At 63.9% G+C, this 25,104-nt stretch overlaps 1 protein-coding gene across 9 annotated transcripts in view; it reads right to left on the bottom strand.

Moving 5' to 3' along the window:
• Positions 1-14,551, bottom strand: part of IGSF9B (immunoglobulin superfamily member 9B) — a 51,872-nt gene extending 37,321 nt beyond the window's left edge. For 4 of the 9 annotated variants that reach the window (XR_010826145.1, XR_010826146.1, XM_066981104.1 and 1 more), the window contains exons 1-7: positions 14,306-14,550; positions 6,675-6,872; positions 5,892-6,038; positions 3,365-3,516; positions 2,050-2,167; positions 520-661; positions 253-398 (exon numbers count right to left, since the gene is read on the bottom strand). Coding sequence is in view for 6 of the 9 variants with exons in the window: in XM_066981104.1 (XP_066837205.1) it covers positions 253-398; positions 520-661; positions 2,050-2,167; positions 3,365-3,516; positions 5,892-6,038; positions 6,675-6,872; positions 14,306-14,369 (967 nt within the window). In the remaining 3 variants the exon portion in view is untranslated. Of the gene's footprint in view, positions 1-252; positions 399-519; positions 662-2,049; positions 2,168-2,457; positions 2,858-3,364; positions 3,517-5,891; positions 6,039-6,674; positions 6,873-14,305 lie in introns of those variants that run through there. The other 5 variants (XR_010826144.1, XM_066981106.1, XM_066981107.1 and 2 more) reach the window with 3 other exon arrangements.
• Positions 14,552-25,104: the final 10,553 nt, after the last annotated feature.

Raw genomic sequence — 25,104 nt, 5'->3', positions numbered from 1 at the left:
GGACAACAAAAGGGAACAGAGCCCTGGGAGCGCCCACGAGATGCCCGCCCTCATTAAAAGGAGAGGGATCCCTTCTGCCCGGGGTGGTGGCACCCAGCACGGAGCCACCCAAAGGCTGCTGCCCAAGCCTCCCAGTCCCCCTGTGGGTCGTACTGGGATGGCAGCACCTCCGGGCTGGCTCAGAGCCAGGCGTCCCCACCCCATCCAGCACGTGCTCATCCATCAGGACTTGGCCCTGCTTCCCACACTCACACTGCACCGTCAGGTAGGCGGAGGCGGATGGCGAGCGGCCCAGGCTGTTGCTCGGGATGCAGGTGTATTTTCCAGCATCCTCTGGCTTCACCCGGAAAATGATCAGCGTCCCGTCGATCAGGATCCGCACCCGCAGCTTCAGGTCGCTGCGAGAGACCAGGGGAGGAGAGGTGAGGGGGGGGGGGGGGGAGAAAGCCGGAGGAGGAGCAGCAGGGAGCGAGGGCAGCCCCGGCGCAGGACGAGGGGAAGGCGCCGTCCCAAACTCACTTCTTGAAGTAGACGTTCTCCTCCTCCCAGTACCACAGGTAGGTGAGGTTCCCTGGGTACGCCTCGGCCTGGCAGGTGAACAGCGCATCCTGGGAGATGTTGACCGTGATGTTCTCCGGAGGGGAAACGATGAAGGGTGGGCCTGGGGGTGGAGAGCAAGCGTCACCCCCGTGGGGACATGGGCTGGAGCCAGCATCCCCCCAAACGTGCCCAATGAGCCGTGGGGGACCCCATCCCCCAGGACAGCGGGGCTTTCCCAAGGGGCACGGCGGTCCTGGGGTCCATCCCTGCACCCTCAGAGCTCTGCTGCCTCTCCCTGGGCACACAGGCTCCCACCTCTCTCGATCCCGAGCACATTTCCTTGGTCTCACCACCCGCAGGAACAACCCAGGGGAAAAGAGCAAGCTGCCCAGACACAGCGGAGAGGGGCACGGCTCGCTGCCTGGGCGCACAGCGGAGCGCAGGACACCTCCAGCTCCTCTCTCTGCCGGTAGCTGTTGACCTAATTAAAGGTTGATTTAATAAAAGAGGGAGCCGAGCGCCGAGGAGCGGGAGGCCGGCCATGCATCACCGCTATCTGACGAGGCGCTTTGTGACATGCTCAATCTTTCCCCGCTTTCCAAACAAAACCGAGCTGCAATCATGGCCCGGCTGCTAATCGGCACAGCTGCTCCAGCAAGCTGACAGCCCGGCCACCGGGGTGCCCCAATTACGTGGATTTCTCTGCCCTACAAACAGGACACAAAGCATCGGGCACCGGGCGCGGTGCCGGCGAGTCATTTCGGCCCTGGCTTTAACAGCTCCATCCCGGTCCCCCCCAAAATCTCCTGCCACATCCGTGCTGGGGACGAGGGGGATGGAGGCACACGCCGTGGGGACCGTGCCGGTGCTGGCCGGGTGCCCAGCCCGGCCGCTTCCGCAGGAGGCAGCACCGGCCGTAATCCTGCTCCCCGTGCTGTCGGATGAGCTGGCAGGCTCTGATGTTATTTAAACGTCTGGGGTTTGGGCTTCATTTCCTTGTTTATTTATTGATGGCGTTTTTAATGGAAGGCTGCGGGCAGGAGGGGTGGAAGCCTGCTGCGGCCAAGGCGTGCCGGGGACCGGCCCGGGGCTGCACCACCCGCTGCTCGGGGTCCCCGCCGTGCCATGGGTAGGTAGCTGGGGTGCTCCCGGGGATAATTCTGCAGTGGCACAGCCCTAACATCCTCCCTAACGCACCCACATGGCCCCGAGCACATCAGGGCACCGTCAGAGCCCTCCTCGCCTCCTCCCAGCACCATCCCCAAACCCTCCTGTCGGTCGCTTTATTTGTCCCCAACCTCCAGCCAGCCCAGGACTGGCACCAGAAGGTGTCTTGGGATCAGCCGGATGCAGGCAAGCCCCTTCCCCACGAACAAAGCGGGATGCATCAGGGCAATCCGCCCTCTCCCAGCTCCCAGAACCACGGAGACACAGTGCATTCAGTGACTCCCCCCCCAGCCCCCCAGGGACACAGACGACAACCCCGCAGGCACCGCGTGGGGATCCTACCTTGGACGAGCAGGCGCGTGGTGTGCACGGCCTCCCCCTGGATGCTGTAGGCTCGGCAGGTGTAGGCACCCCTGTCCTCCCGACTGATTGAGAGCACCGTCAGGCTGCCGTCGCTCACCTGGGGAACAGGAGGGGACCCTGGAGCACGTGGGGACCCCACGGGGACCCCCCCCGCACAGGGACGCTGGCTCCCTCCCCGCTTCCTCAAGGGCAGGGAGGGTGGAGATGGAGAGGAGCCGCGGCTGCTGCTAGAGCCGGCTGAGAAATGGGCTTCCCCAACTCTGCAAGACTTCGATATTAATAAACCAACACACGCGCTGCTGCTCGACGCCAAGGGGGGGGAAAAAAATAAAAAAATAAAAAAAACCCTTGCAACGTATTCGTCTCCTGCAGGAGTGACTGACGCACAGCAGACTCCAAACTGCTCCGCTCCTGCCAAACGCCTCGCAACAAGCCGTGCTCTGCTCTGCAATGAGCGGGGAGTCCCACGGGAGGATCCCTGCCTGCCCCGATCCCACAGGACCCGCACCGTGTCCCCAGGGAGCGGCCGAGCCCCGCTGCAATCAGGGCCTGGGGACGTGCAGGGGGCACAAAAGCCAAGCCAAGCACCCGCGTCCCATGGGCACGGTGAGACCCACGGCCCCGCACAAGCCGCCAGCCCCAGCCTGGCCCCACAACGCTGCCCCACAGCCCCACAAGTGGCCAAATCCCCATCGGGACCCCGGGGACACGGCAAAAAAGGGCCGGGGAGCGTCACCCCCAGGGGCTGCAGCATCCCCCCCCAAGCAAGCGAGAGCCGCGCTCCCAGGCAGGCTCCCTCCCCGCCGCTCACTCTGCCTCATCCTTCTATTTCAATTAGTAACAAATGATTCCTAATTACTCTCATTAGTGCCTGCGCTGATTCCAATGCCTGATTTACCAATTACGGCTCGGGTGGAATCGCTGCCTGGGAGAGGAGTGGGAGCCTCTGGGATGGGAAACGGGTCCTGGGGCGGGGAAAGCCCCCCATGCCCAAACCGTCCCCCTTCTCCCCCCCACAGCCACCACGTTCCCAAGGCGTAGCCCCCACCCAAAACCCGGGGGAGGGTCCAGCAGAGCCCCCAGCAGCCCCACCACCAGAAAACCCCTCTCCCACGGCCAAGAAGCAGGGAGAAGAGCTGAGAAAGCAAGGCTGGCTGCAGACACGCCGCAGCTGCCACCACCACGTTGTCACCCATCCCGTCCCTGATTTAAGGGACACGTGGGGGGGGGTCCGTGGGGTGCCACCCCCCCCTCCGTGCAGCTGGGCCAGGCTGTTTCCCCGCCACGCACCTACCTGGTACTTGCTGCTGGCAGCCAGCAGCTCTCCCTCTCTCAGCCAGGTGACGATGGGCTTGGGGTTCCCGAATGCCATGCAGGTCAGGGTGACGCTGCTGCCTTCCTTCGCCTCCACGTACTGCGGCGGCGTCTCCGTGAAGGTGGGGGGAGCTGGGGGGGCAGAGGGAGACCCCGTCACCCCCCCGGTCCCACGCACTGTCAGCCTCGTGGTGGCACGGTGACGGAGTTGGGGTGGCCACACGCAAGCTGGGGACACCCCACGAGCCCCCACGTCCCCGAAAGGGGGCTCCGAAATGCAAACGGGGCTCAGGCTGCGGGGACAGCAACGTCACAGGGGCTGTCCCCACCGTGCCCTACAGCCCAGCGGTCAAGGGGAGAGCCAGAAACCCCTGGAGGGCACCCCAGGGCGCCAGCCCCTTCCGCACCCTCCTCCCCAGTGGCTCCATGTGCAGCTTTCCGCCCCCTATTCCCATCACACATTAACTTGCTATTGTCAAAACATAAGAAAACACCGCAGTGCAGATCGAAAGGCTCCTTTCTGATTAAAGAGGCTGGCAGGATTACAGCCCGCCCCTAATTACCAGCAGTTGTTAAAGCCCACTTTCGAGGAAGACAGGTTGGCAATTTAATCTGCTCGGAAAAAAAAAAAGAATTATATTTTGTGTCTCCCAAAATGATTTTTTTTTATTTCCCCCCTAAGAAAATTAAGCATCCTAATGCGCCGGGGGAAAGCCACAGCCCTCCCCCTGAAAGCTGTTTCCTGGGCCTGGAGGATTACGGTTATTATTTCGTTATTAAACCCGCGTGTGCCCAATAAAACCCATTTTGAGACCCCTCCGTGCAGGGACGGGATGCTCGGAGTAGCCTGGGACGCTGCAGGCACCACCCAGCAGCTCCCAGGCACCCCAGAGCCCTTTGGGGCTGGGCAGGGAGGAGGATATAAAACCAGCCGGTGGCAAACCAGGAGCTGGCCAGCCTGCAGCTCTGCAGGGTTTTTTTTTTTTTTAAATCAAGGTTCAGCTCCCTGCCACCGCCCTGCGCAGCCCAAGGGCATTCCCCAAGCGCTCCCAGCCCCTTTGCAGGATCCTCTCCTCCTCCTGCACCTCGCCCGGGCGGCTGGAGCATGAAGCCAGCCCCACCAGCCACCAGAGCCGCCTTCCTCCCTTTTTCCCCACGCTCCTCCTCCTCCTCCTTCCTCCCTCCCTTCCCAAGCTCTCCGAGCACACCAGCAGCTCAGCCCCGCGTCGCAGGGGAGCAGGCAAGGACGGAGCTGCTGCGCTCCCCGCCACCACGAGCCCTGCTTGCGCAGCTCCTTCCCGCTAATTGGGCTCAATTAGGCAGCTCTGCACCGCGCCGCAGCCCCAGCGTCCCCCCCCCCAAAGGTTAAATAAATCGCTCAAGGTCGGGCACGGCGGCGGCGAGGAGCCGGCAGCGCCCCACGGCCGCGTCCTGCTTCAAAGCGTGGCTGCCGCTAAAAATAAAGACGTCTCCCGACGTGGAAGACGACAAATTGCTAATTAGTTTAATGCGCGGCGCTAATAAAATGAAAAAGTAATTGGAGTAAATCTGAATTCGGAGAAAACAAAGATTTGATTTTCTGATCTGTTTGTTAAGAGGAGATGCGGCCCCAGCCCTGCTTCTTGATGTCTTTTCCTTTAAACAAGCTTGGCGTAATTAAACTGCGTGATTGCTAATAAAAGTTTGTCCCTTCTGTAAGCGGAGTTCCTGCTTGGAGCTGGCCTGGACGGCTTCTCATTTGTTTAGGAGGTGCAGATGCAATCGAGGTCCAGCGTGAGTCAGAAATCAAAGGGAAAACCGCCCCAGCCCTGCAGCAATCCTGCGCCCGGCACGGCTGCGCCGGGGCCCTCTGTCCTCCCTGGACGAGGCATCAACCTAGGGAACGGCCCCAAACCACGGCAGTGACGGTGACAGGGACCTGGCCTTCGCTCCGCACGTGCCCTGGCACTGCTGCCCAGCACCATCTGCGGCTCTGCGGGTGCTGGGTGCCCTCCCGCACCGCCCTCTGCCAAGCCCCAGCCCCGGCAGCCTGTGCGGTCGGGCTTGCCAAACCTGGAGGGCTCGTTACCATCCTCGTTACCTATCAGGACTAGAAAGCCACGCACAAAATCACACCCTGCAGCCCAGCTCAACAAGCAGCACCATCCTCATGCACCGCCGTGAAACGCCAGCGCTGCAAGGACGCAAGGCCCCTCACCATGGGGATGTGAACGGGGTGGGCAAGCGACGGATGCTGATTTTGACCCCAAGTCCCAGCGTAAGAGCAGCCCTGCCCTCCTCCTGGCACCCACAGCACACTCATCCCCTATCCGTCACCACCCCTTTTGGCTCAGCTCATCCGCAGACCACTCCCAGCACTACTGCGCTCTCCGAGCGCACAGCACCCCGCCGCATCCCACCCCACGGGCCACCCCCGGAACGGAGCAGCGACACCGGCGCCGAAACGGGCTGGATGTAGAGCTGCCCACGAACCCTGAGCCCACCCCGTGCCGCTGTTTGGGACTCACCGTTGACCGTGAGGTGCACCCAGCTGCCGTTGTGGAAGGTGTCGTACTGCTGGTCCAGCATCAGCACCTTGCACTCGTACCAGCCTTGGTCCTCGGAGCGCACCTGCTCAATGCGCAGGGACGCCTTGTCGTGCAGGCTGGCCCTGCCTGCGGGGGGGAGAGGGCACAGCCCATCAGCTCTGCGGCCCCCAGACCCCTCATCCCTCACCGGCTGCCCCAACCCCACAAACGCATCCTTACGGGGGATATCTCAACCCGCTGCAAACACCAAAATCGGGCTCCCCAAGGCAGCAGCACGTGGCGATGGGTCTGCCCCAGCGGGCCGCCCCCAGCCCTCAGAGGTGCCACCAGAAGCCACACGGGGAGGGTGACACGCGTTGGTGTGCAGCCACGTGGGCACTGCACCTCCAGCAGAGCCCTGCCACCTCCTCCTGGCCACCTCCACGGGGAGATGTCCCTGGGGTGGTCCGATCCCGTGCCCCGCTCCCCCGAGCATTCCCCGGGCTCGCAGCTGCTCCGGGGTGCAGCGGCAGCAGCCGCCGCCGCCACCACGCGTCACCCTGGGTTTCTCTGCCTCGGTTGCTCCCGTCCCACGCAGCCCAGCTGGCTTCCTAGTGCTGCTGCTTAATTAAAACCAACTGGGTGGAAAGAAAGCGATGAGAGGCAGAGCGCGCGCGGTTTCCTATGGAGGAGCAGATTGAGCAGAGCCGCGCGCTCGGCGGCACAGCACCGCTCACCTCGCGGCCCCCCGGCCCCCAAGCCCCGCGCCCCCCCCGGCCTCACCTGCATACCCCGGGTCGACATGGGGAGGGTAGAACCCGAACTTGATGAAGATGGGGATGGGGACGCCGAACTTGAACCACTCCACCACATAGGGAGGCGGCTGCCCCGTGAGCGGGTGGATAACGTCGCATCCCAGGATCACGCTCTCGCCAGCGCGAGCGGTCACAAACTCGGGCTCCTCCCTCGAGCCGAGGGCACCTGCAAGGGGAGGAAGGCAGAAATTGCGGCCGTTGCAGGGGCTGAGCCTGCTGCCAACCACTGGACCCCCTTGGGAAAGCCCAAGTGCCAACCCCAAGGGCTCCTCCACCCCAAAAAACAGAAGCAAACCCGCTTGAACCCCCTCATCCTCCCCAAAATCCACAGGAGTTTGGTGAGCAGGGCCAAGCATCTGCAGCTGTGGCATGCCCTGGGATGTGGCTGTCCCGCAGGAGCCATTCCAGGTGGCCCAGTCGCTGTCCCTGGGTGTCACCGAGAGCCCCAGGCTCGAAACTCGTCTGCGACTTGCCACTCTGGCACCCCGCTTCTCCCCTGGCTGGAGCAATTAAACTCGCTGCTCTCAGCCTTCAGCCAAGGCTCTGCTCCACCCTGGCTGCATCTCCCAGCTCGGCTGCAGCCTGTTATCATCCTGCTCTTTTCATCAGCAGCAAAGCTCGGCACATTCCTCAGCACAGCTTTCAAAAAGGGAGACGGGGAACCAGGGCAGGGAGGTGCCCGGCCCCGAATCGCCTCTTTCCTACGGCTTCACCCCCTGCAGAAAGGGAGCTCACGCCTTTGGAGGGGGGAGCAGCAGCAGTGAGAAAGCACCGGCACAGCCAGCACGAGGAGAAAAACCCAGGCTGGGCTTTCAGGGCTCCCTGCAACCCCAAAACATCGATATGACGGGGCTGGGGGGGTGGGTGGGGGTGGGCGATGCAGCACGGGGCTCCGCAGCAGCTCCACGCACCACCTCACGCCCCTTCCCTTCCTGCAGCACTGCAGGCTGGGGATTCCCGAAACTGCAGATGCGGGGTTTGGGCTGGCCGAGCACCTCTCCTCCGGCGCGTCGCGGCGGGGGGGGGGGGGGACCCCCTTTTTCCCCAAACATCCGCCAACACCCAGCCACTGCCCGCTCCCCGGGGGATGCTCGGGGAGGGATGCTCTGCTCGGGGAGGGATGCTCGGGGAGGCACGTTCCCACTCCTCCGCGCCGCTCTTCGGGGCCGCCGGTGATTGGCGGCGAGTGACATCACCGCTTCCCCGCCGCGGGAGCCGAGCATCACCGGCTATTTTTGGCTCCGGCACAAGCGCGCACCACCAGCTGTGCCGTGCCGCCGTCCCTCCCGGTGTCCCGCGGGATGGGAGCTCCGCCGGCTGCACCCAGACCCCCCTCGGTGCGCCACAAAGCGGGTGCCCGGGGAGGACGGCAGCCCTCGGCCCTGCGTCAGGCCAGGCGTCCCCGCTCCCTGCGGCACCGGATTGCCGCTCGCAGGCAGAGGGGAGGGTGAAGGCATCGCGCCGCAAGCCGCTCGCGAGGAGCCTTTGCTGCATTGCACGCCCTCTGCTAGCGCTCATCCCTTGCTAGAGCTCATCCCTGCCGCCGGGGTCCTGCCCGGCCCCATCCGTGCAGGCGGGGGGTGGTGGCGGGGACGGGGCCACCTTGGCCCCCTTCGCACCGCCCCGGTGGCACGCTCGCACCTCCCGGGCCTCCTTATCGCTGCATCGCCGATGAGCTCAGGCTTTCGCACCCTGTCAGCAGAGACAGCATCGGCTCTGCCCTGATGGTGAAGAGCTGCAAGGATCCGGCCCTGCCCCAGCAGCACCCCAGGAACCTCACCAGCACCCCCGGGACCTCGCCAGCACCCCCGGCTCCCCGGGCTGCCCTGCCCTTGCTCCCACCCGCACGTGCCCGGCCGCGGCAGCAGGAGGGGACGGGTAGCAGAGCAGCCTTGGGATGCAGCCAGCCTCCCAGCAGGAGCGGAGATGGCACTGGGAGCACTGGGATTCCCCCCCCCCCCGGCTGCCCACAGCCCCCCTGCGCTGAGCGGGGCCGGCAGCTGTCACGTGCAGCTCAAGAGCATCCAAGGACAGCGCTCGCCCTGCCTCCCTGGCGCGGGCGGCTGTCTCACCCCAGCGGGTCCCCAGCACCCCGCCGGGTGCCGCAGCATCGTCCACGACCTTCCAAGGGACAGCGTCCCTGCTTTCCACCAGCAGCAGAGGACAAAACCTCCCCACCAACCCACCACCGAGGCAGCAGGGAGCAGCCAGCCCGAACCCCTTCGCTCCCCAGCTCCACCCCTAGCACCCCGCTCCTGCCCGAGCCCACAGGGGGACGGGACGTTGGTTTTCAGCTCCCAAAAGCCCAGCAGAGCATCGGTCTGCACATAGCTGAGCTTGCAGAAATACAGAAGCACGCTGCCCGTGAGGCTCACCACTGCCACACACCCAGACACCACGGGGACGGGCCCTGGGGAGCTCCTGCTTGGAAGCCGCTTGCTCCCGGGTCCCCCAAAGGTGACCCCAAGCAGCTCCTGCCTCACCCAAAGGCCCAGCACTCACCGAACACCCACGGCCTGGGGATTGCAAGCGCCAGAACGTGCGTGGAGGAAAAATAGGTCAGTGCTGGCAGCTCGCAGCGCCGGTGTCCCCTCCGCAGGCCGGCGGGTGACGGCACGCGTGGCTGCGCTCAGCCCCACGCAGACAAAGCTGGGCGATGGGCAGCGCAGCAAACGAGCCCCCAGCATCCCCCAAATCAGCTCCGCTGCCTCCAAACCAGCACTCTTCCACCCAAAATGAAGGTCCTGGAGACGGGTTCCCCACTCCAGGGCTGAACGTCAAGGATGGGCACGCAGGAACCCCCCTCGTGTCCTTGCGTCCCCACTTCCAGAGGGGAACGGGGACAGCACCCAGCTCTGTGCCCATCAGGAAGCAATGGGGCACCCGTCGGGTCAGGGACACGGGCTCTGCCCCTTCCCAACCCACAAACGCAGCCCAGGTGCTGCTCCCGACCCCGCTGCATTCAGGCTTCCCTTGACGCCCCAGCTCCTGAAAGCGTATAAATAATGGAGACTGCAGCTTTCCATTAAAAGAAGTGATTCTCACCCTCACATTTGTGGAGAAATGCTTGAAAACAACCCGCAGATGCCAGAAGAAACAGAGCACAAACAGAAAGGGTATTTTTAAACGCGCTTGATTTTCCCAGCCAAGTTCAGGGGGGTTCGAGACTTAACCTGCGGTTTCAAAACGGGGTCAGCAGCAAGAGCCACGGCGGGGATGCGAACCCCAAGTGCCCCCCCGGAGCAGTAGCTCACACCAAGCTGGGGGCGCTTTGTAAAGAAAAAACAAGCAATCAACAGGCTTCGTCATCAGAGCGGATCCAGGAAAAATAAAAGCACACAGTGTGCCAGGAGGCAAGAATACAAGATGTGGAGGTGGAGTTGAACACATCCCAACGGGAGAGGGAAGGCTGCCATCACGTAAGACGATGCCATCACGGGGCTCCCAACGAGGCTGGGGCCACCCAGATCCGGGCTTTCAATCCCTCCTGTCCCATAAAGAGGGAGGCAAAGCCACGGCGGCACGAGGCTTGGCTGTAAAAATGGGGGATATCCCTTTGGATGTGCTTGGAGGACCCATCCCATGAAGGATGGGAAGGATGGGGCCAGCAGAAAGCATCCCAGGGAAGAGCAGGGTCGCCCCAAGGACAAGCAGAGGCTGAGGAGCTCTGAAGAAGCCGGCGATGCTGGGCCAGGAGGGGCTGGCACCGGGACACCAGCTGGGGATGCAGCTCTGCAGGGCACGGGATGCACGCAGAAGGCAGAAAGCTGCAAGGAGCTGCTCGCTCCTCAATAAAACCACCCAGAGAGCCAGCCCAACCCTGCAAGCCACGAGCACGGCACCCCCCGTGCACCCAGGGGTGCTCGCAGGCCCCCGAGAGGAACTGCCTGTCCCCATCCCCAGGCGGCCACCACACAGCCCGCTCCCCTTCCCCCAGCTTCAAAGCAGCATCTGTTTTGTTTTTTTTTCAGCCAGATTCCTGCGTTTTAAACCCGATTTTCCAGATGGACGGACTGCGCCGCGCGGAGGTCAAGCGACTCGCCTCAAGGTCACGCAGGGAGAGGCGGCGGCGGCGCGGGATCAGCAGCTTGGCGGCGAGCTCGAACCCCGTCGTGGGGACAAGGGACAGCCCCGTGCAGCAGCCGGTGCCATCCCGAGCCCAGGTGCTGCCCCACGGCGATGACACCGCTGGGATGGTGCCCATCAGGCGCATCGGCACCCGTGGGTGCGCACCCAACGCCGTGCCACCCATTGGGGGTGCAGGGATGAAGCGCACAAGGCGACCTGCCGGCGGTGACCGCACCGTCCCCATCGCCCCGGTGCCATCCCACCGGGAGGGATCGGAGCTGGTGCATCCCCGCGCTCGACACCAGCGGCCGGGCACCTCCCGGGAGCCATCTCCCAGCAACAACCAGCAGCTCCCCGAGCAGCCGCCGGAGCAGGAACGGCCCCGGGGGAGACCTGCTGCTGCATCTGGCGCCCGCGCACCCACGGCAGCCCCGCGCCCCGGTCCCACCGCCCCGCCGCTGTCACGGTCCTCCGGCTCATAACTCTGATGCGAGCACTCGGCGTGCTGACAGCCGAGCCGCCCGCCAGCAGCTCCTGAATCACGCTGTTCCTGGCTCAGGCAATCCTCCCACGAATGCCAGCCTCTCCAGCAGGAAGCAGGAGGAACGGAGTTGTTTTTCCGAGGCCAGCTGGTCACCCAGGGCCTCGGGCTCGGGAGACGCCTGCCGCAGGGAAGGGAAGGGAAGGAAAGGGAGAGAGGCTCCTCCATCCACGCGGGAAGGGACCGCGCCGGCTGCTCGCCCAGCTCCAGGGCCTCGCTGCCACCCTCCAGCAGGGAGGTGAACGCGCTGACCTGTCCTGCAGCAGCTCCGGAGGGGAACGCAGGCTTGCAGAGTCCTCCCAGCACGGGGGAAGCCGCATCGTCCAAGCCGAAAGGCAACCAAGCCAGAAAAGCATCACCGCGAGAATCCTCCGCTGAGCGCCACGGCGCACACGCCCCTCCCTGCCCTTCCATCCAACAGGTCAAGAGGAGCAAAAAATCCTCCAGGAAAGGATAAAAAAGGGGAACTGGGCCAAGCCCCCGCTGGCCAACGCCGGTGCCAAGCCAACCCCTTGCCAGGGAGGTGCTGGGAGAGCAGCGGCAGCCCGCGGGATGCAGCACCCGAGCGGCGGCACCGCCACGGGTAGGCAAGTATCTCCCCGAGCCAAGGTCACCGCCACGGGCCGGGCGGCCCCCTCGATGGCAGCCTTGCCCAAAACCGAGCCACCCCTCGGCACGCCGTGCCCACAAGCATCTCTGCAACACCGCACCGGTGGGAGATGGAGGAAAGCCCCAGCGTCACAGCGCCACGGGAACGCCGGGAGGATGGGCCCCCCCTAAACCTCCCCCCGACACCCACTCCCGACGCGCCCTGGCACGGGCACGTCCCCGCTCTCCTCCCCCATGCTGTAAGAGGGGATAACGTGCGCTCTCTGAGCGGATTAACGCCTGGAAAGCCCTCGGAGAGCCTCGCCAGGCCGGGGGACTGCCCGGGGAAAGCAGGGCTGCAAGGCACCGTGCTTCTGCCCAGCTCCGCAAGGAGGAGGAGGAGGCAGGGGGAGGAAGGCCACCTCTCCCAGCAAGGCAGGGAGGGTTGAAACCGAGCCTAGGGGTGTCAAAAACAGCATCGTGTTCAGCGTGCAGAGGGAGATCTCAGCCCGAGAGCGTCGCCAGCCTGGCAGGACAGCGCACGGCAGCCCTGGCTCGCTCTGCCCGCACGCCCAGGGCGCAGTGACTCAGGACGGACACACCGCGGGGACGGCACCGCAGCGGCCACCGCAGCAGAGCCTGGCATGGGGCAGAGCCACGCAGCACTCCCAGGGGACGCCCACGGCCCCCAGGACACCAGCAGACCCACGGGGCGCTGCCACCAGCCAGGCGGCTCGGCACACGCCGTGGGCTCCCTCCCCGCAGCCACATCCCCTGCAAACATCATCTCCAGTCGGTGCTGAGCGATGCGGGGTGACAGCCACCCACTTGTGTCCCTGCTTCCCGCCCCTCCACCAGGGTCCCCAACACCCTACACCCCCACCACCGTGCTTAGGAGGAATTGAGGGGGGGGGGGAGGGATGCCACCCCCACCATAAAACCCCTGCTCTCCTGCTCCAGCCCCTGCTTTGGGGTGATGGGGGCGCGCGGCACCGCAGCGCCCGCTTGTTCCCCGTCCCCGCGCCATGTCCCCGCGGGGGACGCGCTGGCCCGCAGCGCCCCCTCGCCCGCCGCGCGCGGCGCCCACCCACGCATTACTCACGGCACACTCATTCATCACGTACGCGCCTCGCCGTACGCGCGCCCCTGCAGCCCACCCTGCCGGGGGGCCCCAACCCCATTTAGGGCAGCCCCATCCCGACCCCAATCCCACACGTACCCGCTGGGGGGGAGCCCCACGGGTGGGCTGCGGTGCGCCCGGGGGCTGGGGAGCCCGGCGGGGTTGGGAGCCGGTGCTGCAGCAGCAGCAGGAGAGCGCAGGCAGCTTGCAGCTCACCTGCTACCTGCGGGGATGGCTGGGGGCTGGCGGCTGACGGGAGGGAAGGCAGAGCAGGAAAAGCAGGGTGATCCCCTGCTGCTGTCTCCTTCCTGACCTTGGACAACCCTGCGCCTCACTTTACCCTGGCTGGTGCTGCAGCCACCCGGGGAGGGGAGGAGGAAGGATGCCTTCCCCGGGGCAGGGACGTCGGGGGGACAAAATCACCCCCAAAGGCTGCAGAAGGAAGCGCTGACCTCGCCAGGGTACTGCAGGGGAAGCAGAGAGGGCAGGCACCGAATCCCCTCTGCGTTTCTCCTCGCTCTCCCAGCCTACCCTTGCACAGCCCTGCGGAGAAGGGCGAGCTCCGTCCCGCTCCCCAGGGAGGCTGGAAGGGAAAAAAAAAAAAAAACGGGGAGCAAGAGACCCCCCGGGGGGACAGGCACCCCCCTGGGACACCCGGCCGGCCGCGTCCCCGCGCGAGGACTCTCCCCGACCAACTTCTTCCGAAGCGGATTTCCGAGCGCGGGGCGCGGACGCAGGCACACACGCAGCGCCCGCAGCACCCCGGCGCCCGCAGCGCAGCTCGGCGCTGCTGCTGCCTCCCCAACTCCCCGACCCGCAGCCGCTGCCCTCCGGGGAGGTCACCGCAAAAACGGGGGGCGCCTCCAGGAGACGCGCCGGGCGCGAAGCCCTGACAGCACACAGCCCCTCTATTTATTTTATTTTTTTAATTTTTTTTTCCTTTTTTTTTTTTTTTCCTAAAAAGGTGGGAATAAAAAAAAAAAGCACCGAGACCCCCCCCCCACCGCGCCCGGCGCTCGCCAGGCACCAGCGCCGAGGGGAAACCGGCCCCGTGCCGAGCCGCGAGCACCGCACCGCACCGCCCCGCCCCGCACCGCACCGCACCGCCGGGGCGCGCTCCCCCCGCCCCCCCCCCCGCCCCAAAACCCCGCCGCACGCCGCGGGGCGAGCCCGGGGCGCAAAACCCCGGCGCGATCCGGGCGCAAACCCCCCGGTGCAACCCCCCCCCGCTCCCAACCGGTGCACGCCAAGGACCCCCCCCCCCCCCGCCCCGCACGCTCACCTTGCACGGGCACCCCGCGGGCGCCGAGCACACTTGCAACCCAAGCGGCCACATACCAAATCATAGTACTACCGGCCCCCGGTGCGCCGCATCTTCCGCCCGCCGGGCGGCCCGGCCGGGGCGGGGCGGGTTTGGCCGGGCCGGGACAGGGCTCCCCGGGGCCGGTGGGGCCGGAGGGGGCGGCTCAGGGCCGGCCGCCGCCCGCCGCCGCCGCTCCCATCCCGCCGCTGCCGGTGCCGGTGCCGCACCTGCCTCCGCCGCCCGGCGCGGGGGGCGCAGCCTAACCCCGGCCCCTTTAGCCGCTCGGTGCCGCCCCCGCCGGCCCGCCATTGGCCCGGCCCCCGGCGGAGTGGGCGGTGATTGGTCGGGGGGGGGGGGGGGCCGGTTCAAGGTGGGTTGGCTGGTGCGCGCGCGCGCGCTCCGCGGCCCCCCCCCCCCCCAAGTGCGCCGCAGTGTGGTGCGCAGTGCCCGGGCCGTGCGGGGCCGGGGCCGCGCTGCTGCCACCCCCCGTGTCCCCCGCTGCCCCCCCCCGTCCCAAATTTGTCCCCTCTGTACCCGGCTGTGTCCCCTCCTGGCCCCAAAGGCGTCCTCTGCGTCCCCAGATGTGTCCCCTCTGTCCCCAGATGTGCCCTCCACCCCCAAATCTGTCCCCCCCCCCAGTCCCCAAATGCGTCCCCCCCTGGCCTCAGATGTGTCCCCTCCCGTCCCCAAATCTCTCCCTTCCTGTCCCCTCCGTCCCCAAATACGGCCCCTCCACCCCCACGTGTCCCCTCCTGTCCCCCAAATGCGTCCCCTCCTGGCCTCCAAATGCGTCCCCCATCCCCAGATGTGTCCCCTCCTGTCCGCCCCCATACCCAAATGCGTCCCCTCCATCCCCAAACGTGCCCCCTGCCTCCACGCAGTGCCACCCCCCTTGTCCCTCACGTGCCACCCCCAGCTCCAGGTGTGCCACCTCACCCCACGCCGCGCCACCTCCCTGTCCCCCTGTGCCACCCTGCCCGCCACCAGCCCTGCCATCTGGCCCTGCCACCCCGCAGGGGCCCACATCCCTGCCGCCATCTGTGCGCGTCCCCGCGTCGCTGCGCTGGTTCCGTGTCACCGCCCCGCATCAGCCACCTGCCCCGCTGTGCCACCTCGCTGTCACCTGCGCCCCAGCCCCAGCTTGGCGTGACGCGCACCCACCGCCCCACAGCCGTCACCGCCGGCACCACAGCTCGGTGCCGACGCCACCCCTGGCACCAGCTGTGCCACCTGCCCGACGCAGCTCGGTCACCGCCACGCGTCACCCGCCGCGTGTCACCGCCACCTGCGCCGCCCGCGTCGCCTCTGGAAGACCGCAGAAAACGGCAGGAACGGGTCCGTGGGATCCCTCTCCTCTCGGCAAAGGCCTCTGGCGATGCCAGGTTGGCAAACAGGAGCGTGACAGTGACAGAAACGGGACACTGAAGCTCCCCGGGGTGACAGCCCAGGAGGGGACAGCCTGGCACGGCCTTGTCCCCAGCACTCGCCAGGTCCCGATGCCCAAGCCATCGGGAGAGGATCTGGAAAGAGCTCCGAGCAGCTGCTGCTCTCCCCCTTCTTCTTCCCATGCGTGCCCTGGCGAGGAGGAAAAAGGGCCACAGGGTCTGGGGAGCACCGGGAGCACCCCGTGCCCCGCTCACGGTGACGCCGGCGGGCAGCGCGGGGCCTGCACCGCTGCCCCGGCTCGTGCAGACTTCCCGGCAGTTTGCTTCCCCAGCAAAACCCCCGACCTCCGAAGAGCCTGACTCAGCTCCGAGCCCTCGGGTCTGAAGTGAAAGCTTGCAAATCTGCACGGGAGAGCTGGTGCCGCGCGCTCGGGAGTGAGAGGCCAGCCCGTCTGCAAGGGACCACGCTCTGGTCAGCGTTACCAGATCTTTATGGCTTTAGTTGGGCTTCGCCATGATTTGAAAAAGAACAAAGTAAGCGCCAAGGGCATTGATTACACACACGCCAACACAGCCCAAGGTGGGAGGCACCAGGAGCGGTGTTCGCCCGTGATGGATGGGGGCGACCCAGCCCCGCACCTCTCCAAGCCGCGCGCCCAACCGCGGCCCCATCATCCATCAAGGAACTGGAAATATGGGCTCGGGTTGGAGCGCGGCTGCCGGTTCACACCCTTGTTTTTCCAGACTAATTTGCTAGTTTTATAAAATCCCTTCCCCACTGTTTTCACACTTCTCTCCCTCTCTATTTATAGCCGGGTTTATTTACATGAGCAGGGCACTCCGTGTACTTTCCCACCACTCGGCTGTGCCGGAGCCGGGTGCGGGTGAAGGCAGCCGGCGAGGCAAGAAGCGCCCGGACCCTCGACCCCAAGGGAGCTGCCAGCCCACCCGTGCCCGGGGTCAGATCCAGCCCGGCCGTACACACACCTCTACGCCCGGGACACGTCCCCGCAGGGCACAGCGGTGCCACCGCCATGGGGTCAGCACTTTCCCACCCCGCAGGGAAAGCGCATCTCTTTCCAAGGGGAGCAGCTTTGGGAGCAGCTTTCTGCTGGTATCCATCCTTCACACCGCTGGGCTGGGGACCCCCGCTGTTCCCCAGCTCAGAAGGCCACAAAAAAGGGGAAAAAGTCACTGTAGGGCAGCGCCCGGTGACAGCCCTTCCCTCTGCCCCTTGAGCAGCCATGGAGAGCAGAGCCCGCCGCGTACGGCTGAGTCACTTGACAACTGCCCAGCGATAAATTTACCACTTTGCCTAACAAGAGGGATAAAAATGTCATTGCTTTTTATTTATTTTCTTTCTTTTTTCAGTGCACTGACAGTTGCAAGAGGAAGGAATCCTCAAGCTAGCACAAGGGCGCTGCTCGAGCCAAGAGACTTTGGGGACGCGGCTCTCCCCATTGCACTTTGGGGCACTGGGGCCACGTCCTGCTGCCAGCTCCCTGCACCCTGGCTCCTGGGATCAAGGGAGGAGGAAAAAGGGTTGGGTGCCACCAGAAAAACAGGAACGAGGTGCAGGTTGAGGCTAGAAATTCAGAACTGGCCAGCCCTCAGAGCAGCACGCTTTGGGTTCAGCCCTCCATTTGGGGCTGCAAAAACAACAAAAAAGCTGACCCTAGGGAGGCTCTGTGGTACGGCGAGGGCACGGGCTGCAGGAGGAGACCCAGCGTGCTTTATGTAAGCCCTGCTCTTGATTAACCTGCCCGGTCGGAGAGGGGCTGACCTGCAAACAGCATCTCCCGGGGTGCCGGTGCCTGTGGCTCCGCTGCCAGCCCCTCGTGCCGTGACCCGGCCGGGGAGCGCGAGCCCCGGGCTGTGCCGCCTGGACCACGGCATCTCCAGCCCACGTGGAGCACAAGTACGTGCTTATTCACAGCCCCCAGCATTTGCATGGTACAGTCACGAGTCTCGCAACACCTGATCTCCCGGGAGAGCTGCCTCCTGCACTTCGGGAGGCAACGGCCCACATTTGGAAAGTGGGACTCGGTGTCTCACAGCATCCCACATCGCCCAGCTGTCACCTCCTCCCTGCTCCGGGAGGGGACCGGGAGGAGGGAGCCTGCCCCATCCCCACCCGAGGCACGCGGGAGGACGGGAGCCGAAGTGCTGAGCCAGCCCGAAGCATCGCTGCCAGCACAGCGGGGCTGGAAATACTGAAAAGCTCCTCGCTGGAGCTGCCGGAGGACGAGCAGGCAGACGGGCTCGGGGCTGGGGTTAGGCTCGAGAGCTGCCGGCCCCTCTCCTCTCCCGGTGGCTCATCGCCGGCGCGTGACTCCAGCTGGCAAGCAAGGAGGAAGATCCTGCCATGCCTTCCCGGCTGCGCGTCCAAGGCGTGGAGCAATCCACCTGCGGTATTTCAGAAAAGACACGCTAACTTCTGCGGAGAGGGGTCAGCTGAGTCACGTTAGCAACTTTTTCCTCCCGTTAGCAGGTCTCCAACGTAGCTGATTACTCATCAGCCCACTAATAGACTCACTCACACGACGCTCCCTGTATCAAGCAGCAGCAATTGCCTGTCTTGTCTTATTAACCTCCGAGAAGGATCTGGCTCCCGGAATGCCATACCCCATCCTTATCTCCTCAAGCACCTCTCCAGCCAAAACGCAGCTCTCGGCAGCCCCGGGTGCGAGGTGTCCCCACCTTGGGGATGGGCTCAGCACCTGCACCCCAACTTTTTGGGGAGCCGGGCTCAGCTCCACGGGACCTTGGGCTGGAGCAGAGGCAGCCCAGGCGGGGCAGGAGACCCCCACCCAGCCCGCGGGTCGGGGTTTGCCCTCAGATGGGGCAAACTTTTTCCAGCTTTTGCTGTGCGAAAGCTCCTGCTCCCACTCAGCACCCCGGTGCTGCCGCCCACCCCGTTACTCACTGGGCCTCTTGGCACGGGGAACGCAGCCCCACGCGAGGAGCATGGGCACAGCACGTGCTCCTGGAGGCTGGGGACTTGTCATCGGCGCTGTCATCGCCGTGAGTAACGACACTTTGTCCTGGCTTCCCCTAGAACACCCCCCAAAAAAGCCAGGAGCGTGCAGCTCTCCTCGGGGGGGGGGGGGGCGCAGCCCCACTGCAGCTGCTGAGCTTCTATGGGGAAACTGAGGCACGGGTGACTCGCTGAAGGTCGGGCGGGCAGGCTGGCTCAGCGCCCAGTCCCGGTGCTCCAACCTCTCGCCCTGGCACCCTCTCCAGCCCCTGCACATGCGGCGTGTCATCAGCAGTGACACACTCTGCTGACGTCCCCTAATCATGTGGCAGCAGCCTCTCCGGTAATTACCGGTGGCAGGAGCGCTCCCCCCCCGCGCCACTCCTTGCCGCAGGCTGCAGCCGGGCTCCCCAGCCCCCGTGGCCAGGTCCTCTGGATCCCCCAAAAAGGGGATCAGGTCCCCTGGATCCCCCCAAAAAAGGGACGGGGACAAGCAGGTGCCAGGCTGGCAGCAGTCCCCGCGGCAGGGCTGGCTGGGGAAGCGGGGAGGAGGGAGCTGGGGAAGGGAAGGGGGCTGCAGCAGGCTCGGGGACTGGAAAGGGCTTTTGCTGCCGGAGAGAAGGGCTCTGTTGTAGCGTGCCAAGAGGCAGGGGAGGCTCAGAGCCGCCTTTGTTCGGAGGGGAGCAGGCGGTGGGGGGCTGGAGCCGTGCACATCCCTGCTGCAGTGATGCTGCTGCAAAGAGGAGGCTGCAAGTGGCCCTAAGCAGGGGCACCGCGGGGGGCTGAGCGGGGTCTCGGGGCTGTCCCCAGCACCAAATAACCAAACCTCCCCACCCCCCATCCTGGAGATAGCCTCCAGAAAATGGAACAACCCGGGGGCTGCATGGGGAGCTGAACCTGCAGGAGGGACGAGCCGTGTCCCTGCAGCCAGAGCTGCTTCCCCTCTGCCCCGGGCAGGGACACGCGGCTCGCTGCCCCTCGCTAGGTGGGCAAATTGATGCCTGCTGCAAACGAGCTCCTGCAGAGCAGAACGACCTGGGGTGGGATTGCCCAAGGCCACCATGCTCCCAGCTACCTGCTCCTGCGTGCGCATGTGAGCGGAGGCAGAGGGAAAAGAGGCCACGGCCCCCCGACGGCTGCAGCCCAGACACCACGAGGATGGGCTCAAGGAAACCCCACGTGCCCGCTCCCCACGCTGCCCCACAGCACACAGCCCCAGGACACGTGGCTCAGCCCTGCACCGAGCTCAGGGCATCGCAGCCACAGCCCAAAACCTTTCCCGAGCCACAAGGGCCCCGGAGGCTGCGGGTGACAGCCAGGTGACCCTGCAGTGCAGTGACGGGGAGGAAATCCCCAGGCAGAAATCACGAACCCAGCTCTCGTTACCCACTGCACCACTTCCCACTTGCCCTTCTCCCTCTGCCTTTGATTTGCCTGGGGGGCAAGAAGCTGGGAGATTTTCCTTCCTCGCTCTGTGCCTCCCAAGACCCGGGATGCTGCAGGCCACAGCTCCAGACGGGCACGAACCCGAGGGGCGAGTTTGCCGGTCCTCAGCTCGCCGCTGAACCGGCGCCAGCGGCGCACGGCTGCCGGCACCGCTTCCCCGCAGCTGGGCTTGGCCCCGAGTCCGCTCCCCCCGCAGCAGGCAGCAATCAGCCCTGCATTCAGAGGGCTGCTGGGGAGGATGATTAGGCAGCGAGTCACACCACTTTGGGACAAATGTGCAATCAGCCTTCGAGCACAGCGCACCGCGCAGCCCAGGGGATGTCCCGGCAGCAGCATGGGCAGAGCAGGCTGTGCAGCACCCTGTGCTGCTGCCTGCCCCCAGCCCCAAACCCCCCAAGGATGCTCTGAGGCTCCAGGTTGCCCACCCATCGCTCCATCACCCAAACCCAGAAATGTTTTTTTCCCCGTTAGGCAGCAGCAGGACAGTTTTTGGGGCCCCGAGAAGCTGAACCATGGGACAGCTTGCAACTAATGCATGTCCAAACCCTGCTTGGCTGTAGCAGCATCCCCAGTAACCACCCAGCTAGCAGCAGAGCTGTGCTTTGACCCACCAAATTCACCTCCAGGGCCCTCCTGCACAGCTCTTGGAGCAGAATGGATAAGGACATTTAACAGAAAGCGCTGCTCATCTGTCTCTATTAGCACCTTCCTCCTCCCCAGCCTCCTCCTCTCCGCCTCCCCCAGCAGAGGCAGGAGCAGCCTGGTCCCATCCCTGGCTGGTGAGCAGAGGGAAAGTCCCCTTTGTGCCCTGACACCCGAGACCCCGTTACCCCAATCCCCATGGATACGATCATCCGGATCGGACCACAGCCACCGCACCCTCTCCATCTCGGGCCCTGGTGTGTGTCACTGCCGCTGCACGCTGACATTTTTTCCCCGGATGCCACTTATTTATAGCGCGCCTGACCTTTTCCCCAAGTTTACATCCTCCTTTCCCTTCCCTTCCGCCCACCCAGCCCCGAAAGCCGCCCCCGCCTTTCTCCCAGCCCGGCTGCGTGCAGCATCCCCCGGGGCCCGGCCGGGATGCGCGGTGCCAGCATCCCCTAAAAAGCACGGGAGGAGAAATCTGGGGGTGTCCGTCAGGCACGAGCCCCCCTTCCCTTCTGCGTGGAACAGCTCGGAGCTAACCCCCCTGCCCAGACAGGCAGAAATCCTCGCCGGGGGAGCGCAGCGAGGCCATTTCGGCGCAGCCCCAGCGCTGGAAGCAGCAGCCGGGCTCTGTGTGGGTGGGATCTGCCAGCGAGCTGCAGGCTGCGAGGGCAAGGGAGAGCCGGAACAGCTTCTGTGCGAGAGCATCGATTGCATCCCAGCTTCGGGCTGCTTGGCTGCCTTGGGCTGCGGGGAAATTTCACCTATTTCCCTCAGAACAGCAAGATCTGGTCCCCACCGGGAGACCCGTCACCCGCCCCCGGGGTCCTTGGGGTCCCCAGACCCCTCTTTTTGGGCAGGGATGGGGGAAGCCTCCTGCAGCACGCTAAGGAAATGATTTTTCTTTGCCAAGCTTCTGGGAGATTCCCTTAGCCATGGAAATCCCCTTGTTCCCACCAGCCCGGGGTCTTCAAGGGGTGTCCCAGCTGCTGGGGGTGCAGGAGCCGCCCCCAGGGTGCTGCAGGGACCCCAGGACGTTTCTCCCATCCCCACCAGACCCTGACCTCGCAGCAGCCAGCCCCGTGCCGCCCCTGCTGCTCTAATTACTCCTCTGGCACCCTGCGTGGGGCCCTCCGACCAAATTACAATCGATCCCTCGCTCGAGCCCAGTCGATGCCATTGACTGAGGCATCAGAAAGACAAATCCACGCTCCCACCCTGGGAAGGCAGTGGTGGCCTCGCTGGGGATGCCCCCACACCACGGCCCCAGCACCCCAAACACCGGGGGGCCAGCTTTACGCAGTGCTCTCCATCCCTAGCACCGTGCATGGTTTTTATGGTTAGGGCAAAAGCCTTCGAGGACCTGAAAACACCAGCTCGCTGCTCCATACGAGAGACCTGCCGGCAGGGAACGCATCTGCAGGACCACACAACCCCGAGCACCCAGAAAGCCCCAGCATCAAGGGAATTCCCCCCCAAATCTCCCCCCCGTGCCCGACTCCAGCTGATTAATTCAACCAGAGCCCAGGCACGGGATCGCTCGCTAACCCTCGGCACGTGTTACATGGATGGGAAATGGGGGGGCCGCCCCTGCAGCCCCCACCAGCCCCGAGCAGATAACACAGCCGCGCTAGGAAATTACAAGGAATTTGCAGCCATCCCATCTAATCCACAGGGGAGCCGTCTGAATCCTACAAGGAGCATTTGGCCTCTGGGTGCGGAAGAGCTTAGAGGCACGCAGAGACATTAAAAACACACATGGGGATTAAGCCAGGAACCGGGAAGGGAGAGCACAGCTGGAGACCACGGGTGGCTGCAGGAGGTGCTTGGGGGCACCCAAGGGTGGTGGCGAGGTGGCCGTGGGCACGCAGGCTTCAGGCAAGGTCCAAATGCCACCCCACGGGTCCCCAGTGCCCCTGCAGCCTCGAGCAGAGCCCAGGGTGGTGGGAACCCACAAGATGCTGCAGGACAGCTGGGATGTGACCGCGGCGTGCAACAGAAGCAGGGGGCTGCAGAATTTGGGGCGGCCGGCACCGATGTCCAAGCAGGCACCGAGGACCCACTGCCGCAGCCAGGTGGCAGAGCTGGTGCCCAGACCCCAATATCCATGGCCACGGTGGTGGGGTCTCGCAAGGATAAACTTTGGAAGCGCCCCTCATCATTTGGGATTTATTCTGATCATCTCTAATCCTCCGCCTTGATTGCTGAGGCTCCCAATCTCATTAGCTGGGCTACGCCGGGTAGTTATTTATGTTCGGGGGCTCTTTAAAATTGATATTAATCCCATCTCGGTAATCTGACGTTTATTGATTTTTATTTTTAACCTGGCATTTTATTAAGGCGAGCCGAGGCAGCTCCCTGCTCACAGGGGCAGCCCCAGCCCTGTACCCCCCACCCCGAACAAAGCCTCAGAGGTGCAGTGCGCACCTTGAAATGTTCCCAAAAAATGGGCTGACATCACCTTGGGCCTCTGCAGACTGGGAGCATCACCGGAATGCACGAGCTGCCAACATGCCCTGGCTCCGAGATGCTCCAGCCCCTTGGTTGTTCTCCTTTAAGCCCATTATTATCATTTTTGTTAATTATAACAGAACGCAGCGGCTTCCGCTCGATGCGTTTGGGGACGTCCGCGCTCACAACTGCCTGATTAAGAAGGAGCCATTAGCACCCCGTCAAAACAGCTTTTCAAAAAGGAGCTTTGACAAAATTGTCACATCGATGTATCGGGAGAGAGGGAGCCCGCGCAGCCCGCCAGGCGCGATTTGACATCATTTTGACAGCTCGCTTTAAGGCAACTTCCAGCACCTCTGGGAAATCACCTCGCCGGTGAGCGCCGTGCCTGGGGGGCGAGCCCAGCATCCCGTCCCAGCCAGCTCCGTGCAGGATTTGGCCCCAAAGCCAGGCAATAGGATGGTCCTTGGGGTACCGTACGTCTCCCTGCAGTGCTGGTGGAGCCCGTGCCTCAGTTTCCCAAAGCACAAAGCCCTTTTGGCTCCAAGGGTAAGCCCGTCAGCGTCCACTGATGTCAAAGCAACCCAGGAGGGGTTCCTCCACCTCCAGCCCTGTTCCTTCTCTGATTCATTTTCTCCTTGCCACCTTTCTGCTGCCGCTAAGAGTTAATGGCTGTTTACCCGCCTCCTCTCTAGACCCTTGGCAAAAAGCGAAATGCCAACAACTTGGGGAACAGCTCATGTTTAGCTTGGCAGGACGGCTATTGTTCCTATATTGCAAATGCATGTATCATACCGAAATGTTGTGAGCGAAAGCAGACTGTTCCCCTTGGTCCTGCTAAAGCAACGGCAAGCACCACATTACAGCTGGATGCACATCAAGCCGAGCTTTGCACGGCGAAGCTGCCTCCTCCTGCCAGCAAAGGCTTCCCAAAAACGTTTGCATCAGGATCTTCCCCACCGCAGCATCGCTGCTGGGGCCAACCCAGCCCCTCCGTCCCGTCTCAGCTGGGCTCCTCTCGGTGCATTTGAACCCAGCAAGTTTTTGCATTACGCAGGGAGAAAGCTCGAAGGAAATGAGCCAGGGAATTGAGATCGCAGCAGCTGAAAACCCTAACGGGGAGCAAACCCTAAACAAGCAGGAGCAGCGTGCCCATCGCAGGGGGCAGGCAGGGACCATCGGAGCACGGATGGAGACAGACCTGGAGCAGTCGGTGCTCTGCCCGCAAACACAGCGAGCACCGAGCCAGGGATATGCGGGAGAGGTGTGGGGAAGGGATGGGGAGGGCACTCGGTGGCCTTGCTGTATTTTTAGCTCCTGGGTTTTATTTAAGAGCTGACGGTTTAATAAGGAGGTTGTTTTAATTGGAACTCGAGTCACCAAGGAAAACACAAGCAATGGGAGTAAATATATAAAGATAGTCATGTTTCTAAAGGTTGTGTGGTACCTTCCTAATTAAATGGAGTGTGTTTTAATTACAAATCAAAGTTAGTGCCATTTAAAAAAATAACCCACAGGCATTTTCCTTGATTTGAAGAGCAGCTGAAGCCAACTTGGGAAAACAGCGTTGCCAAGAAAATGGTGCAGGGGTCAGCTGCGATCGGTTCGTTTGCAACAACACCAAAACAGACCCACGAAAACCCCTGAGATGGGCCACGGGCATGGCAGGACCTGGGAGAGATGGGCAAGGGCCAGCCCAGAGAGGCAAGGAGGAAAAGCAGCTCCATGAAACCAAAGCTGATGGGAAGAAGCGGTGCCAAACTCTGCTTTTAACCTCTTGTAGCGAGGAAACCAGGAGGAGATGGAGCACTTCTAAACCAGACAAAGAATTGATGGCAGTGCCTGGTTAGCCTGGTGGGATGGCCTTCCAT

Source organism: Anser cygnoides, chromosome 21, assembly GCF_040182565.1.
Source record: "Anser cygnoides isolate HZ-2024a breed goose chromosome 21, Taihu_goose_T2T_genome, whole genome shotgun sequence".
NCBI lineage: Eukaryota > Metazoa > Chordata > Aves > Anseriformes > Anatidae > Anser > Anser cygnoides.
The sequence above is the reverse complement of the archived record's forward strand: the minus strand, read 5'-3'. Positions and strand labels throughout refer to the sequence as shown.